The sequence below is a fragment of the Lethenteron reissneri genome, chromosome 14 (assembly GCF_015708825.2).
Source record: "Lethenteron reissneri isolate LAM-NWPU_2019-01 chromosome 14, ASM1570882v1, whole genome shotgun sequence".
In the NCBI taxonomy this organism is placed as follows: Eukaryota; Metazoa; Chordata; class Hyperoartia; order Petromyzontiformes; family Petromyzontidae; genus Lethenteron; species Lethenteron reissneri.
This window is the reverse complement of record NC_083792.1, coordinates 9,024,150-9,041,602: the sequence shown is the minus strand read 5'-3', so window position 1 is coordinate 9,041,602 and position 17,453 is coordinate 9,024,150. Positions and strand designations below refer to the sequence as shown.

Sequence of the window (17,453 nt, the reverse complement as noted above, 5' to 3'; positions counted from 1 at the left end):
GGCACTTGCGCCTGCTTTTTTAAAGATGAAATGTAAATACTTTGCGGTTTTTTCTCGTGCGAGCATTGTGCTTGGTGAGTTCGAGCCTTAGATGTAAAAAAAGAGACTTTAGTAAAATAGCCGCGCTCGAAAAAACAGTGTTTCCTCCAAAACATTGGCATCGATCGATCAATTCGGTTCGGCATGATGTGGAAAATATTCAGTAGCACAGAGGTTAAGTGCCACTCACGTGCATTAAATTGGAAATTAATGATTAGGGAACTGGGAGCTCTGCTGCTCACCCAGTGAGGGACCTTGGACTTAATAATGAGAAATGTGAAACGTATATAATGTGGCTGAATAATTTATGGACAAGGTTACGCACTCGTACGTTTAAAATTATTTAGCATTTTACATTATGAAATGAAAACGTGATGCATGTGTGGACGCTGAGTGTGAGCGGCGGTGAATAATGTTTAAGGGCAAGGATATTAAAATCGTTTGTGCATTCCTCATTGGGTAAGATTTTGATATTTTTATCACCACAATTTTTTTTACGTGTGATTAGCAAGTGAAGAAAAGGCTTCAAGATAAGACGATATTATCTTTAATACTAATACTCACAACACTTTTTTGGACAACATGTTTTCGTCTCGCGAAAATATAAGCACGTTTGCGAAACCTAATTGCGACGGAAATGGGTTAACACAGAAAACCATCCACTCATGTTTCCTTAAAAAAAAATATCCGTCACGATAAAGCACTGACCAACGCTCTTTTATGCCGCTATTAAAAATTTTAAAGGCGCTTGATTTACTGGGCTGTTTTTCCGCGCATGTAAATAGTCCAATTATACTGACCAGAGCTTAATATTTATCATGCGCATTTAATGGTTCGGCCCCGTTTTGAAAGGAAACAAGTACATTGAGCTTAACGCCGCGCTAAAACCATGCCCGCTTCCCGCTCCGGGCATCGTTAACGCATTTGCTTCTGATTAGGCGCTGCGGCCGCAGCGATTGCGCAACTCGCACATTTGCGGTGGCAACGACCGGGCTTTCCCCATGAGAATTACATTCCTACTCCGGGTGATGAGTCCGTTGATTCAATTCGTCTCTCTCCATCGTGCGCCTTAAGGTGAACAATCTCCACTCACAGCGGCAGTTGTGGCATTCGACAAAAACGGCCTTCGAAACTCTCCCTCCGCGCGGGGCAACATTGGCACACCCCCCCAAGCGCCGCAATGGAAATTGCCGCGTTCCGGTAATGACGCTGGCTTTGTCTTGCGAACGCTACGGCGCTGTGCACGGCAGGGACCAGTAAAGTAAAAATAAGGAGGGGGAACTTAACGAGAAGCATAGACTTACATATAGACACCGTAGACTTACTTCTTGTGATATTCATATTCTTAGGTTTTTTTCTGTGGGTCTCTGCGTGAGCATGTGGGTATCTTTGTGAGTTCTAGAGGTCTCTGTGTGAGTCTGATGGTCTCTGTGCGAGTCTGAGGACCTCTGTGCGATTCTGTGGATCTTTGTGTGATTTTCTGTGAGTCCCTAAGTCAGAGGTCCCATTATTGCTCAGATTTAAATCTCCACGAGCTTCTTACTCTGTGCCTCGTCTCTCGTCCCAATCCACTGTCCTCACATCTCGTCCCACCGCATCCTCCCATCTCTCACGCTCGGTCTCCCCCTCTGCTCCGCCTGCCCTGCACCGGTGGCATCCCCACAGCCCTACTAATCTATGGGTCTCTGTGCGAGTCAGCAGATCTTGGTGTGATTTATGTGGGTCTCTGTGTCGGTCTGTGGGTATCTGTGTGATTTCTGTGGATATCTGTGTAAGTCAATGAGTCACCGTGAGAATCTGTGGGTCTCTATGTGAGTCCGAGGGTCTCTGTGCTGGGTCTGTGGGTCTCTGTGTGATTAATGTGGATCTCTGTGTGAGCATGTGGGTGTCTTTGTGAGTTCTAGATGTCTCTTTGTGAGTCTGATGGCCTCTGTGCGAGTCTGAGGACCTCTGTGCGAGTCTGTGGGTCTTTGCGTGATTTTATGTGGGTCTCTGCGTGAGCATGTGGGTATTTTGTGAGTTCTAGAGGTCTCTGTGTGAGTTTGATGGTCTCTGTGCGAGTCTGAGGACCTCTGTGCGAGTCTGTGGGTCTTTGTGTGATTTTCTGTGAGTCTCTGCGTGAGCCTGTGGGTATCTACGTGAATTCTAGGGGTCTCTTTGTAAGTCTGATGGTCTCTGTGTGAGTCTGTGGTTCTCTGTGTGAGTCTGCGGGTCTCTGTGCCATATTCTCCTTAGATATAGGGCACCACTGTTGCGAGATGTTAACTACCTTGCCTGGCATACAGGACGTCGTGGGTTCGATCCCGACCCTGATGCCTGCTGTATATTTGGAATTTGCGTGTACTCCCGTGGTCGCGTGGATTTTTCTCTGGGTCCTCTGGTTTTCCCCTCCACATTTAGAAACATGCATTTAGAGTATTTGCCTTCTATACATTTCCACACGATAAGCCACTTCGTTGAGCCAGCTCGCTTTTGAAAAATAGCTTTTTAGCTCAGTAGGCCTTACCTGATAAAATAAAGATAATACATAGTAATATACAACACGTAACAATATACTAATTTGCACACGATTTTATGCACATATCATTCGTGTAAATCGTCATTATTAATCAATGTTCCCAACCTATTAAGCAAGTGTTTTACTTTTGAGAAGCTGCTGTGCTTGGTGTTATCACTGTAAGCCCATCGGCATAGCTTGTTGCTGCTCGTGGTGGCCGGTGAAAACTGCACGGTAAAACAAATGGCACGGCAAATATGGCACAGGCAAAAATGGCACGGGGGAAAACGGCACTGGAAAAATGTGGCATGGTTAAACAAATGGCACGGTAAAAATTACACAGTCAAAATAGCACAGCTAATAATTGTCGAGAGTTAGGGTTAATCATCTATTTCATTCAGATCTGTATATAACTGTTAGGACAGTACTTCCAACTGTGAGTTTTCACTTATGCCATTTTGACCTGTGCTACATTTTCCTGCGCCATTCCCTGCCCCTCCCCCCATGCCATTTTGACATAAGATCGGCAGCTCGTGGATATGTGAACACCCTGCTGACCGGTAAGAAATGGAACGTGCACCCATCGGATAGTGGCAACATAAAATTGTGCAATCTGAAACAAATAATCGGCGAATGTTGCACCTGGCACGAGAATGACCGCTGCAGCCTCAGCAGCAATGCACGGTGAGCAAGGCACTGCCTCTTCCATTTGGCAATCGCAAAATAAAAACCAAAGACTGCTTGCTTGGTAAAGTTTTCACATTACAATTATTGAACCTTCTTGCCATCCGAGGATTAATCTGGCTCTGGTGTCTGCAGTTGTGTAACGTTTTCATTTTTTTTGGAACTCGCACAAGGAAGGGCCATATGTGCGATGGTCTTTGTTGAAATTTCTGGGAAACGGCTCCAAAGTCGCCGGTAATCCAGAGGCACTCCACCACCTGCCCTATTTGCCAGATTGTCAACGCAGCTTCACCAGACCCCCGGTACTGCAACAAAATTGATTCTTGCAGCTGAAAATACATTATTTGTGCTTGTTTGTTTCGTTGTTGTTCAAAATATGGCTCTTTTATGGGACTTTTTTTTGCCAGTAGGAAAGCATGAAAAATAAGAATAGGTTTTACCTCTATTATGCTGGTCAACACACTTTTTCTGGCATAAGGTATTCCAACGGTTTAAAGGTAATTTTGGGGTGCTGATTCCAAATCTGGCATCAGTTTTTGTCTATCACATCAGGTTTTTGAGATATCAAATATTGCATTTTCAATAAAAACTGCAGAAGAAAAAAATTAAATAAATGTGGATATCTACATAAATTGATATTATAAACACACTATCCTAAAAATACATCACCATATTTTAACACTAAAACAGTCACTGACTCGCAACAACTTGCAATCATAAGTGACAGAGTTAATATCGGGTAAAATCAATGAAAATGGGTATGCCGATAGCATGAAAAATTAACCTGTAAAAACAAAGTTTTTCACTATAAATCCTTTACATGCGTGGCGGCTAGAGTCCTCTCGTCCTCTGGCTTGAGATGGCTGCCACCTATGGGTCATATGATTGTCTGCCAGCATTAAGCAATTGGTAATTAAATATAAAAAAAATTCTCTAAACAGTGTAACATTTTGGAAAAAAAATTTCACGAAAATTAATTGTCTCGCACAACGAGTCTGTGTGCAAAATGTCAGCTCGATTGGATCACGGGAAGTGGGTTAAAAAACGACCGAAAGATTTGCACGGTCCTAAGCAAGCAAGCAAGCACGCAAGCAAGCAAGCACGCAAGCAAGCAAGCAAGTGAACTTAATATAAAGGATTTAAAAATGAGATGTGATAGAACAAATCTGAGATCACATTTGGAATCAGCACCCTGAAATTAGTCTAAAACAGCTGCAAAAGTCCAGGCCAGAAAAAAAAGTTTTTTTTGTTGTTGACCAGTGTTATCAGAGCATGTTTGTTTGCACGTTCACCACAGGTACGTGTGGTTAATGGAGACTTGATTCCTGGCAAAATTGATCGATTCGGTGTTTGAATATCTTAACACCTGTTTCATTGCCAGAAAGCGTTAAACCTATGATGATTTTTTTCCATAACAAAAATAAAGCTATTCGCGTTTCCCGCTCGCGGCCCCTGCTTGACGCAACAACGGAATACGCGGCTGCATAGATTTTCGGGGACGAGGCTGCTGCTCCCCAAAATGTCGATGGTCACAACGAGGCGCGACGAGAAGAAGATCCCTCCGAGGCGTGCACGTGGCTTGGTTCTTTTTTTTTGACCCCGCGGGAATAGCGCGGGGGGAGCACAGCAAGCGGGGCTGGGGAGCGGGGAGAGAGAGTCATCTCCATTGCCGTTTTTTTTGCGGCCCAGCAACGAAACCCAGCGTCAGTGTGCGCAGAGGGGCCTTGTGGAGGTGCTTCTGTGAGAGCGTCGCAAGCCACTAACACCACAGTGTCCTGTCGTCTCATGCCTCGCGCCTACGAGCGATGGAAACCATGTTTATGCTGGCACAGGGACGTGACCCATTCCGGCCCCCGAAAACTGCACCAGGACCCCATGGATTATGCTCCCCGTGCTCCATAAGCTGTGAGGCTGAGTCTTCTTTACCCACCACCCCCCCCCCCACCCCACACGTTCTCAGTTAACAGTGTTGTGGTGTTCCGGGAGGGAGTCAGGGCGGACGTGAGACACGCACTCACACCGATTGCTCCTGAAATCCGTTTAAAGGTGACCCGTTATGCACACACTACGGAGAGCACTTTCCAATTTGGCCTGCAGATGCCCCTACTGGGCACCTCTGAAAAATAACGTTATAGCTCATCGGAATCGCCCAATGTCAATAAAGATTCTGATTCTGAAATAGAGCATTCATTACGTGGCAGCCAAAACATTATTTTACATTCCCAGAGCTGGAATTTAGCCAAATTAAGTCAAAGCAAAAATGTAATGTGACGGTCTTATTGTGCAGTAATTGGTGACCGGGGCCGCGACGTAAACTAAACTACAGTTGAGGAGGACCCGGTTTAACTGTGGGCGCATGCAACCTGAATTCGATATAGTAGTAAAAATACTGCAGTGCAGTCTCAACTTTTGACTGATCCGTGCGCAATTAATAGTCCGCTGAGAGAGCCGGATTCGAACCCATGCGAAGAATGTCCTGGAAACCATTTCGGAGGGGGCAGTGTGGACGGGGGTTGGGGGTAGGGGGAGGTTGTTTTTGTCAAGAGTAGCCGTGAACATTTGGGGAGGCCACCTGCCGGGAATGAGGTTCACGCTCCGCCAGCCACTGGCCAAAGCTCATTATCTCAAATATCTCCAACGGTAGCAACGGTGGCGAGTGGTACAGGCGCGTGCCTTACGATTTGCTCGCTTCACGCCACTGTTGGACAGAACGGCCTCCACTGCAGAGGGAGCTATAGAGAGTTTCCCCCCCCCCCCGTCCCACCGCCGCGAGAAGGAGTTTTTTTTAGCTACTATCACATGTTTGGGGGGGGGGGGGGGTGGAAAGTACAACATCTTGGAAGAAGGTGCGGATACCCACACTCTACCCCACTATCTGCCGATCGGCTAACTGTGCCGGTGCCCATGTATACAGCCGGGTGGGGACAGAAGCGGTGCAGGAGGGCGGTTCGGGGTTGGGGGGTGGGCTTTAGAAACTCGAGCGGCAATAGCGGACACCATGGCCCGAAATTCTGCACAAGGGGTAATGCGTTTATCCGAGACCCCCGTTATTTCACTGGGAGCAATTTTCTCGCGGAGATACACAGCTCGCGCACAGCTGGGCGGCTATTGCTGTTTGCCGTGCCACCCAGTTGCCTCGTGCCGATATGCTAATCCCGAATGCCTGCGGGCGATAAGCACGCTCGCTCGCTCGCTCGCTCTCTCGCGGGATGATTCGCGGCAATTTGAAGAGATCGCGCTCCATGACGCCTACAAACACGCCTGTAAATGTGATGTTCTGTGCAAAAATGCGCCGCATTTGAGTGCGGCGTAATCGGAATTTTTTTTGCCGTCGGGTTGCATTTACCCCGGGAGGACCGAATCCACAGGTCCTTTGCCGGAAAGTTGCCAAGTAAAAACTCATCACTAAAAGAGGGACGGCAGGCGTTTTATTACTTGAGGAAACCGAATGCCTCTCCAGGTCAATTAGAGATGTCTCAGTCCACGTGGACGGCAGCCAGTGGCCATGTTCTATCCGCTGTTGGGATGCCGCCGCCGGTGCCGCATTCCGTCTCAGGGTGCCGCGCGCGAACCGATCTCGTCGCTCCATCTTGACTATTGTAACTCCGTCCTTGTCCGGACCTCCGCTGGCAACCTAAGGAAGCTTCAAAGACTACAAAATAACCTAGCACGCGTCGTCATTGCCCACACTCATCCCCGCCTCGACTCACTAGCTCGTCTCCGCGCTCTCAACTGGCTCCCCATTGCCAGTAGGGTCACATACAAGACCGCCTGCCTCTGCCACAATGCCTTCATATCCGCCTGCCCGCCGTACCTTTCTTCATTACTGACAACTTGCAGCTCAGCACACGGCAGATGCCTGCGCAGCGCGACTCACGACCTCCTCTCGATACCAAGATCCAGGATGGTCATGTCTACGCGCCGCTTCTCGGTGGCAGCCCCAACAGTCTGGAACGATATCCCTCTGCACATTCGCAGCATCACCTCAATCGCCTCCTTCAAGAGACACTTAAAAACTCACCTCTACAATCATGCTTTTGAGCGACTCTGAGCTTGGCTCCGCGCCTCTGAGTTGCGGCCACTACGTCTGCAAATTTGCGCGCGTTACAAATTGTACTATTATTATTATTCCATCTCCACCACGGCGGTTCTCCTGTCGGGGACAATGTCCCGTTACTTATCTATTTGCCATCCTGCCATCAGTGCGGTCCGTCGGTTATCCGTCATCCCGTCTGGCGGGCGTGTCCTGCCCGAGCCCATTCGCTGTCTGAGACGATCGCTGTTGATATCTCCGATTTGAGACGTGTCCATCTGATCCACGTACCTTCTTCTCCGATTGCTCAGTGTCATTTTCAGCAGCTGTCTCTCTCTCTCTCTCCCCCATGCTGCTTCCCTTCGCTTTAAAAGATTTTTTTTTTATTTCTTCACATCTCCTTTTGTCAGTGCGCAAGTTTCTGATGCATAGGTCATCGGTGGCAGCGTGGGCTGATTGAAAACTAACAATTTATAATACGTGTGCGTGTGTTGGCTAAGAAGTTGGCGATTGAACTGCTAAAAATATATCAGTGATGTGATCCTGGCCTTATATAAAATCCCGATGATTGCATTTTAACAATGGAAAACTAAATAATAACCAATTACATTTGAGGCGCTGTTGTAAAATAATTGCTGGCCTACATATATGTATACGATCAAAGACTTTTGGGGCAAGTGACCAGCAACACGCCTAGTCGCCTTTGTCTCCCCAGTGGCGATACTTACACATCGCACCAGGTACTGATTTGAGGCTGAGTCTACCTAGGTGATGGCTGTAAGCAGGAATAGAACTCGGGACGCCTGGTTCGTAGCGTTGCGTGCTCACCATTACTCTGCCACTCCATGCGTCATGATCAGCAACAGTCGCAATCTATCCACTGCCGGATAAAGGCCTCCCCCTGTCATCCTCATCTGTCATAGTCTCGCGATCTAATGATCCTGCTCGCCGGCTCAGTGTGAGTTTATTTAGTTGCTCCATCTCCGTCACGGTCGCCCTCCTGGGCATGTTTCCGCACTCCTGAGTGTGTTCCCTCCTTTGGTTTGCATTCTGACACCAATCTCATCCATCAGCCATCATCTCTTCTATCAACGTCTCCTACCCAAAGCCAACTTATACTTTTAACAGTCAATATGACGTCTCTTATTTGACATGTGTTCTCTATGCATGTGTTCTTTGTTCCGTCTTCATGTGATTCCCAGCATGCATCTGTCCATGTGTATTTGGACACATTTCAATGTTTGTTTCATCATTTTCATCAGCGGCCATGTTTCCAATCCTCGTCATAATAAATTAATGAGTACATTAGTCGTTTCATTTACTACGTTATTTATATTCTCCACAATTACGCTAATTATTAATTTTAGTTGGGAACCCCATGTTCTTTGGTTTTTTCGGTAAAGTCACGTATAAAAATAAAATAATAAATTAAATAATAGCATACGACGTTTCGATTGCAACACAAGCAATCATCATCAGGTATAATGAAATAGCGACATAGAATATAACCAGAAAACTATAGACAGACATATAAGCAGACAGATATCACCAAGATACATAGAGAGAGCAACCCAGGTACAGAGAGAGGTGATCGTCTCTGTGGGGTGGCCTTAAATAGACAGAGGGGGGCGGAGGCAGAGAGAGGGAGGGGGTATGGAAAACATTTACAAGTCAATGAGTACGAAGGGAGGGGAGTAAGGTAAGCAGGCTTAGAGGGAGACAGAACACACTAAATTAAATAACCTAGCAAAGTATCGAAATGTTATGTAAAACGACACAGAGAGTCGGTCAACACACAATTAACGCATTGCCTGGTCGATTACGTATTTCAAAGATTGCTAAGTTAGAATTTAAGTGTGAAAATTCCAAAGAAAGACAAAACATAAAAAAAGAGGAACGGAGACACACAGACAGAGCAGAACCTAATAACGATACAAAACGAGTGTAGACAGAGAAAATTACACTAAATATACAGGCAGAGAGAGAGAACAAGAAACCCAGAGAGAGAGAAAAAGGTAAACTTGGAACTTCCCCGTAGAAGTGGTTCAATCTTAATTTTGGAGCTTTCGTGACTGCAGGAATTATTCTTTGGAACCACTTCTACGGGGAAGTTCCAAGTTTACCTTTTTCTCTCTCTCTGGGTTTCTTGTTCTCTCTCTCTGCCTGTATATTTAGTGTAATTTTCTCTGTCTACACTCGTTTTGTATCGTTATTAGGTTCTGCTCTGTCTGTGTGTCTCCGTTCCTCTTTTTTTTTATGTCTTTCTTTGGAATTTTCACACTTAAATTCTAACTTAGCAATCTTTGAAATACGTAATCGACCAGGCAATGCGTTAATTGTGTGTTGACCGACTCTCTGTGTCGTTTTACATAACATTTCGATACTTTGCTAGGTTATTTAATTTAGTGTGTTCTGTCTCCCTCTAAGCCTGCTTACCTTACTCCCCTCCCTTCGTACTCATTGACATGTAAATGTTTTCCCTACCCCCTCCCTCTCTCTGCCTCCGCCCCCCTCTGTCTATTTAAGGCCACCCCACAGAGACGATCACCTCTCTCTGTACCTGGGTTGCTCTCTCTATGTATCTTGGTGATATCTGTCTGCTTATATGTCTGTCTATAGTTTTCTGGTTATATTCTATGTCGCTATTTCATTATACCTGATGATGATTGCTTGTGTTGCAATCGAAACGTCGTATGCTATTATTTAATTTATTATTTTATTTTTATACGTGACTTTACCGAAAAAACCAAAGAATAATTCCTGCAGTCACGAAAGCTCCAAAATTAAGATTGAACCACTTCTACGGAGAAGTTCCAAGTTTACCTTTTTCTCTCTCTCTGGGTTTCTTGTTCTCTCTCTCTGCCTGTATATTTAGTGTAATTTTCTCTGTCTACACTCGTTTTGTATCGTTATTAGGTTCTGCTCTGTCTGTGTGTCTCCGTTCCTTTTTTTTATGTTTTGTCTTTCTTTGGAATTTTCACACTTAAATTCTAACTTAGCAATCTTTGAAATACGTAATCGACCAGGCAATGCGTTAATTGTGTGTTGACCGACTCTCTGTGTCGTTTTACATAACATTTCGATACTTTGCTAGGTTATTTAATTTAGTGTGTTCTGTCTCCCTCTAAGCCTGCTTACCTTACTCCCCTCCCTTCGTACTCATTGACATGTAAATGTTTTCCCTACCCCCTCCCTCTCTCTGCCTCCGCCCCCCTCTGTCTATTTAAGGCCACCCCACAGAGACGATCACCTCTCTCTGTACCTGGGTTGCTCTCTCTATGTATCTTGGTGATATCTGTCTGCTTATATGTCTGTCTATAGTTTTCTGGTTATATTCTATGTCGCTATTTCATTATACCTGATGATGATTGCTTGTGTTGCAATCGAAACGTCGTATGCTATTATTTAATTTATTATTTTATTTTTATACCTGACTTTACCGAAAAAAACAAAGAATAATTCCTGCAGTCACGAAAGCTCCAAAATTAAGATTGAACCCCATGTTGTTGATAGAGGTGCCTTGCCTACAACATCGGCAGTTTTACCAGTGTAGTGGATTCGACTGAGTTGCAGACGAGCTCTTGGAGGCGACACATTTATTTAACATCAACACACGGGGTAAATGCCCCTTAACACAATAACAACCTATGGTGGTGACCACCAGGCTAACTACGCTAATCACACCATAACTGCTACAACGGACCGGACCGCAGCTCGGGTCCCAGTCCACGTGTTGGAGACTCGGTAGAATGTAGGATTTAGACGAAGGCTTCTTCTGGATGAACAACAACGCCGCTCCCTCTGGGGGACCCGGCTGATATTCTCTGCGGCGTGGCTGGCCCCGCCCTTAGCCACGACCACCTTCCAGAATCCTCGAGCAGGATCTGGACCCCGACCACGTGACCACCCCTAGCTCCCACTTGGGGGCCCTTTGTAGACTTAACCGGTCACGTGTCCTCTCGGGTCAACCAGAGTGCCACGGCCTTTAGTAACCTCATTTCTATAGTCGGCACTCCCACACCCTATCCTGTAGGGGCTGGCACTGCACGCCAAGCGTGGTGCCATCCAGTGCTGTCAATCAGCGCTCACCATGCCCCTCGAGTGCTGGTACTACACCCACACCACGTGGTGTCCGCGATGTCGCTACACCGCACGCCGTGCCTCTCTCGGGCCGGCACAGCACGGTGACATCCCGCGATATCACGACACCAGCAGTGATTGAAGGAAGCCTGACTGTTTTTTTTGAGAAGACAAATGTGAGTGTTGATGGCGTACCAGTGGGGATTATTTTTTTGCATTCAATCAATCCTGCCGAAATTATGTAACCCCAGAAGGCCGTGCAGATGATGGGTTTTGTGTAAGAAATGCGTTTATTATTCATGTGGAGAGTGGGATGCACACGCATGGAGGAGGCGAGTTGATGTGTCGGCTGTTCTTTATCATCTGTTGATGATCAAGAGCACTCCAACCTGCTCCTGTTCACCCCCTTTATTTTGTTATTCATTGTCCAGCCTGCCTTCGACGTGTGTCTTCGCTGTACATACCCCGCTGCGTTGTTCGTTCGGTTATTCCGCGACTGGGATGCTTAAGTCATGCACTAACATTTAGTAAAATAGGTCCGCAAATTTTCTTCGATTTTTGACGATGTCCACAGCCATCCAGTTATTTCGTCTGGGTCTGTGAGTTTTATATGTTTCATGCTATGAGTTGCTGTAAGTTGCGTTCTCAAGTGAGACATCTATCTTGAATGTCCTCCTTACATGAAAAGTGATTTGTTTTCCACATTATATACGATTTCCTTTTTGTGCTACAGCGTTTTATTATTCTGAATCTATCACGCATTATGGTCCCATCGTTCTCTCTCTAAGGGCTACTATTTATGATTTACCAATCATCAACTTCCCTTTTGATGCTTTCATGCTCCCATTGTTTTGTTGTGACATTTTCAATCATTTTTGTGTTGTGTTTTATTATGGTATTTAAGAATTCATTTTATACATTTATGTCCTAATGGTTTTACCGAGTTCTGCATTCCCTATTTTTTTTCATCATCCATTTTTATACCTCTCCTCTCCTTAGACATTTTGGGTTTCAGATAACTTATATTGGTCGTGGAGGTTGTTTAAATAGAGTGCATCACACTGCTCAGTGTAGATGAGTGCAGTGGAGTAGGTGAGGGCAGGAATAGTTCAGATGTCACTGACGTGGCCATGAATCGAACTCGGGTTTTCAAGTTGCTCGCTCCACGTGGTAACCACTGCACCACCAATCCACCCCTTCAAAAACCACACATCCTTCCAAAAAGTGCCTTGACTGACTGACACGTGATATGGCAAAAACACGCAGCACCAACAGTGGACTCCCAGACTGGTTGCACGGTATTTGTTTACTTTAAAGTGAAAAAAACCAACACTTTATCGTTTTCTCATGCTCATCGCTTCCTGACTGCCACAGAACATTGCGATTAATGGCTGTGAAGCTCCATTCCTTTGGCACAAAACCCGGAGCCTCGGTGGCATGGGGACCAAATCTTTCATTCATTTTTCTTAACTTTCAACGCATCTGCTCCTCCCCGCAGGTATCGTCCGCCGCGACGCCACGTGCGTGCGCGCGCGTGCGTGCGAGCCACGGATCTGTGCGTCGAATAATTCGGGAGAATGTCTTTCTCCCTGCGTGCGATGTGCAGGCTGGGCCAAGTTTGCGCGTCTGACACGAGCCCTCACCAGCAGCAGGAGTGCCCTGCAGCAGTTGGCTGCCAGCGCGCACCGCGGGGAGAATGGACACAAGCCGCTGCGTCCAGCCGAGGTGACGCCCCCCCCCCCGCGCCTCCCCCCCCCCGTGCCCCCCAGGTGTTCGTTTTCGTAAAAACTAAAAATTAGCACAAAAAGCATTCACCCGCCGAAGCGTGGCCGTCTCGCTCCTCCGTCATTTGCGAGTGCCATCTTGGCTTCTTCCGCAGATTTATTTTCCTGTTTCAAATAAAGTAGCCGTGTGTGTGAACTGGCCGGGAGCCGCAGGCAACTCATGAGCCGCGGTTTGGTCACCTCTGTTGTTAGCGAGCATCTATTAAGGCCGTGGCCAGAAAATACCATGGCCGATCGCTTTTTGTTCCACAACGCTGAAGTATTCATAAATCGTCACGCCAACTCCGGTTATCCTCGCAGAGCTTTTGGTTTGCCATCGAGCAAAGACGGTCACCGCATCGCGTGCTTTCAGATGCGCTTCTACGGCCGTCTGGAACGCTCTTCCTAACCGATATTAGGAAGCCACTGGAGCTATGCGATTTTACGTCTAGATTGAAACGCATTCCTTTAGAACTTATTTTTGTGTTTAGTTTGTTGTCCTTCCCCTGCACCTCCGATTAGCACCGTTGGCTACATACAGTGCAAAAGAGCTTCAACATACGCACATCATACTCATTTAAGGCTGAGTTGCTCTAGGGGAGACACACAGCCACTTGTGATATCACTGATTTCATTGTCATTATTATCGTTATAAAAGTTTTCAAAAATATTGCAATAAATAATTAGAACGGGTTTTATCCGAGAAAGCCTCATTGAGTCTCAAGGCTCTCTTGCACGATGATCCTGCATTGGGAAATTTGGCAAAATTGCATTAATTTATTTTTGGCAAGACATTACATAAATGAGCATATATTTAAGAAAGGTGAGTATTTAAAAAAAAACTTCATATCTAATTAGCATGCCTCTGTGTTTCATTTTGAATATGAAATGGTACAATATTTGAACTTCCCACTTTTTACGTATAATAAACACAAACACACACACAAAGACATGGAGTATTCTCACATCACAGACACAATGAAGCTTTGAAGATGAGGCCAGACAACCCATGGGCACCCTTTGGCATCGTAGTTTTGAAGAGTTTCGGCTGTCATTGCCAAGAAGGCCTCAAACATTTGGCCTGCCGATATAATTTCGCATTCATGGCAGCGAAGAACGAGTGTTTGAGAAGGGAGCAGGGATGTCAGAAGACCCTTTGCGTTGGAAATTAGACGACTGAGAAATCCGGAAACATTTCCATTGAACCGAGACCATTTCACTCCGCTGTTTAAAGTCATCAAGAGGGTCAAATGGCCCAGCAAAGTGTTTTTGAAAATTTGGTACCCGCTGGCGTTGGCCGAAGTCAAGTTTACAAAGATTAAATTGGAAGAGCAACAAGGATTGTCGGATTATAATTAAACGCATATTTCAAGCCTTACGCGACGAAACACTGTGCCTCGGAAGAGCTCCGGAGCCGGTGAACAAACCAAACAAAACAAGAGAGAGCGAGTGAGAGGAGAGAGAGAGAGCGCGCGAGAAAGATGCAAGAGATGACAGAGCCAGTGGGAGAAAGCCAGAGAGAGAGAGAGAGAGAAAGCAAGGGTGGCAGTCTTTGTAGGATCATTTAAAAGCAGGGTGGCCTTGTTTTGAGTAAAGAGTGTGCTTTGGGGGTAGCAGGTCGAGATGCTTTCCCTAATACTCCTCTGGGCATTACAATGTTTCAGGGGGAAGGTCTGGATTCATAAAGAGATGAGCCAGATGGGCTGAATGGATTCCCCCCCCCCGATCAAAAAACGTCTCACGGCTCTTATGTCGCTAAAGCCCCCTGGATATGAATTAGGGGGTTCGACCCGTAGCTTTACAAAAACACACACCGGGGTGCTGTCCAATGGATTGTAAGACGTGGCGCACTCAAAGCGATGTGGAGCCGTGACGCAAGTGGTGAGCGTGCCGCGCTGTCAACTCAGCGGTGGGATGTTTGAGTCCCGGCTACAGCTAGCAGCAGTCGTGTCTAAACCGGCTTCTGGGTTCCGCCCTCTCCTTTAACAAATCGCACGCACCAAATGCGATGAAGTATGGTCAAAGAACCCCCATGACTGACGCGGCGTGGCCCGGTTTCCGATGTCCACTGATGTAAGCCACGGCCAGGAATTGAATTGAGGTCACTGGGTTCAGAGCGCGGTGCGTAAACCGCCGTGCCACCGCTCCCCACCACCGCCTTATTCGTGGACAATAACAGTATGCATGCCGATACAACTTCTGACACTCTGAGGAAGAGCAATTACCACAGGCATTCGTCTACTTATTATGAGATTGTTGAGTTATTTCATTTGTGCTTGTGTACCGCTGGCCATGCAATATATCAGCGGTTTTATTTTCTCGTTATGAAATATCTACGTATGCAAATGCAACACTGTTAGTTTGTCAGGCATCGCGTCGTTGATCGCGATTGATTCTTATGTTCGTAATACGTGAAAGGAATCTCGCGTTAGGATGGATAATTTAAGAGTCAATCCAAATGACGTGTTCAGCGTACATTAACGTACACTTAATGAAGCGAGCGAAGCCGTGTGAAAGACAAGATTCGGCACGTTCGTGTATGAAAAGAAGCCCACCGAGAAACAACACAAACGAGGACAACATTAATTGAATCCCTGATCCCAATCGCCACTCAAGATTCATGACAATTCCTCGAATCGCCGAAGCGAGGAATCGCTGAATAACGGTTCAGGAATTAATGGATTGCATCCGATAAAAGCTTGAATGGCACGGCAACTCAAAGCGACTGAAAAAGTACATGGGAAATGCAAAACGCAAAACGCAAAACGCAACTGGGTCAAAATTATGGGAAAAGACAGAGTGATGGAAGACGAATAAGATTAAGAAGTGGAAGAAGAAGAAGGCCGGAATGTGTATCAACTGTGGCAGCACAGAGCCCTGCGCAGTACTAACGTCACATGAGGCTATCGGCCCTCTGCTGTAGATCAGAATCAGAATCTTTATTTATCCTGGAGGAATCCGATGAGCTATGAAGCTCTTTTTCTCACAGATGTCCAGTAGGGGTGGGTCAGAAAGTGACATCAACAAACAATACAAAAAAAACAATCCCTATACGAGTACAACATAGAGAAAAGGTAAGCAAGTCACTAAAATAAATATAAATATATATAAAAAGTACAAATTGCACAAGTACATCAATTCCTGCCGATTGCAAACTTGGGAACAGCAGCAACACAGCAAAACAAAAACAACAAAAACAACAACAGTCCCAGACCATTTTTCGATTTAAAGCTTTCGTGACTGCAGGGATTCATCTTCTTGGTACTTTCGGTAAAGTCACGTAGAAGGGAAATAAAAAAGTAATAAAAATAAAACATAATAAAATATTTATTATGTTTTATTTTTATTACTTTATTAATAAAATATTTTATTATGTTTTATTTTTATTACTTTATGATTTCCCTTCTACGTGACTTTACCGAAAGAACCAAGAAGATGAGTCCCAGACCAGATGTCTGTTGTGCAGGTGGTGCGTCTGTACCAGGGCCCCATGCAGCCGGCATGCGACAAAGTGGGACAACATTTGTCGTCATCATTTATGATATCGTCATCATCAATTGTTTATACCTTGATACCACGCCTCACATAAGTGTACGTCAAATCCCTAAGCACCAACAGAATTATAGACGGTGAGGGAGGGGGGGGGGCACCGTTAATATTCCTGGCGTCGGGGCCTATGCTAATTCGCTGTCGGCGGTACCAGAAACGAGTCGGAAGCCAAGGACGAGCTCCTGCTTCTCAAACGACCATTGCGGCATTAGCGCTCGCCTACCCTTTAACAGCCCTGGGCGAGTGGTGGAAATTCCTCATTGGACTCTGCTCAAAAGTGGTCCTGATTTTATTGACCCCCAGCAGGATGATGGGCTAAGTCAACCCCGCTCACCCCACCCCATCCCCCCCAACTGAGATTTGAACTCACAACCTTCCCGATTGCGAGCCGCTCGCTGTACCGCTGAGCCACAGTATTTACGTGATGAAAAAAATTCACAAGAAGACAATATATTCTTGGTTATTTCGGTAAAGTCACGTAGAAGGGAAATAATAAAATAATAAAAATAAAACATAATTAAATAAAATTCTCACGACGTTTCGGCCACAACGCTAGCAGCCTACCTCAGGTGAAGAACAGAGTTGTCGGAAAGACAGCGTCTCATTCACGCAGCCATCTCTCAAAAATAAAACTAAGTAGATAAAAGTATTTTTTTCATGACTAATCACCTGCACTAGCCCTTCTGGAAGTGTAGAATATCAGCAGCGTTGATTTAAGACAAGCAAAACTCTGGACCGGTTTTGACATGCAGTGTATCATCTGCGGTCAGATTTGCTTGATTCAATGCTGGTGAACTGCTGATATTAT

The 17,453-nt window shown here is 45.8% G+C and overlaps 1 protein-coding gene across 3 annotated transcripts in view; it reads left to right on the top strand.

Annotated features, from left to right (window-relative positions):
• Positions 1–17,453, top strand: part of LOC133342361 (potassium voltage-gated channel subfamily H member 1-like) — a 149,484-nt gene that overhangs the window by 51,483 nt on the left and 80,548 nt on the right. For all 3 annotated transcript variants that reach the window (XM_061551471.1, XM_061551470.1, XM_061551472.1), the window contains exon 5: positions 12,940–13,058. In XM_061551471.1, coding sequence (XP_061407455.1) covers positions 12,940–13,058 — 119 coding nt within the window. The remainder of the gene's footprint in view (positions 1–12,939; positions 13,059–17,453) is intronic.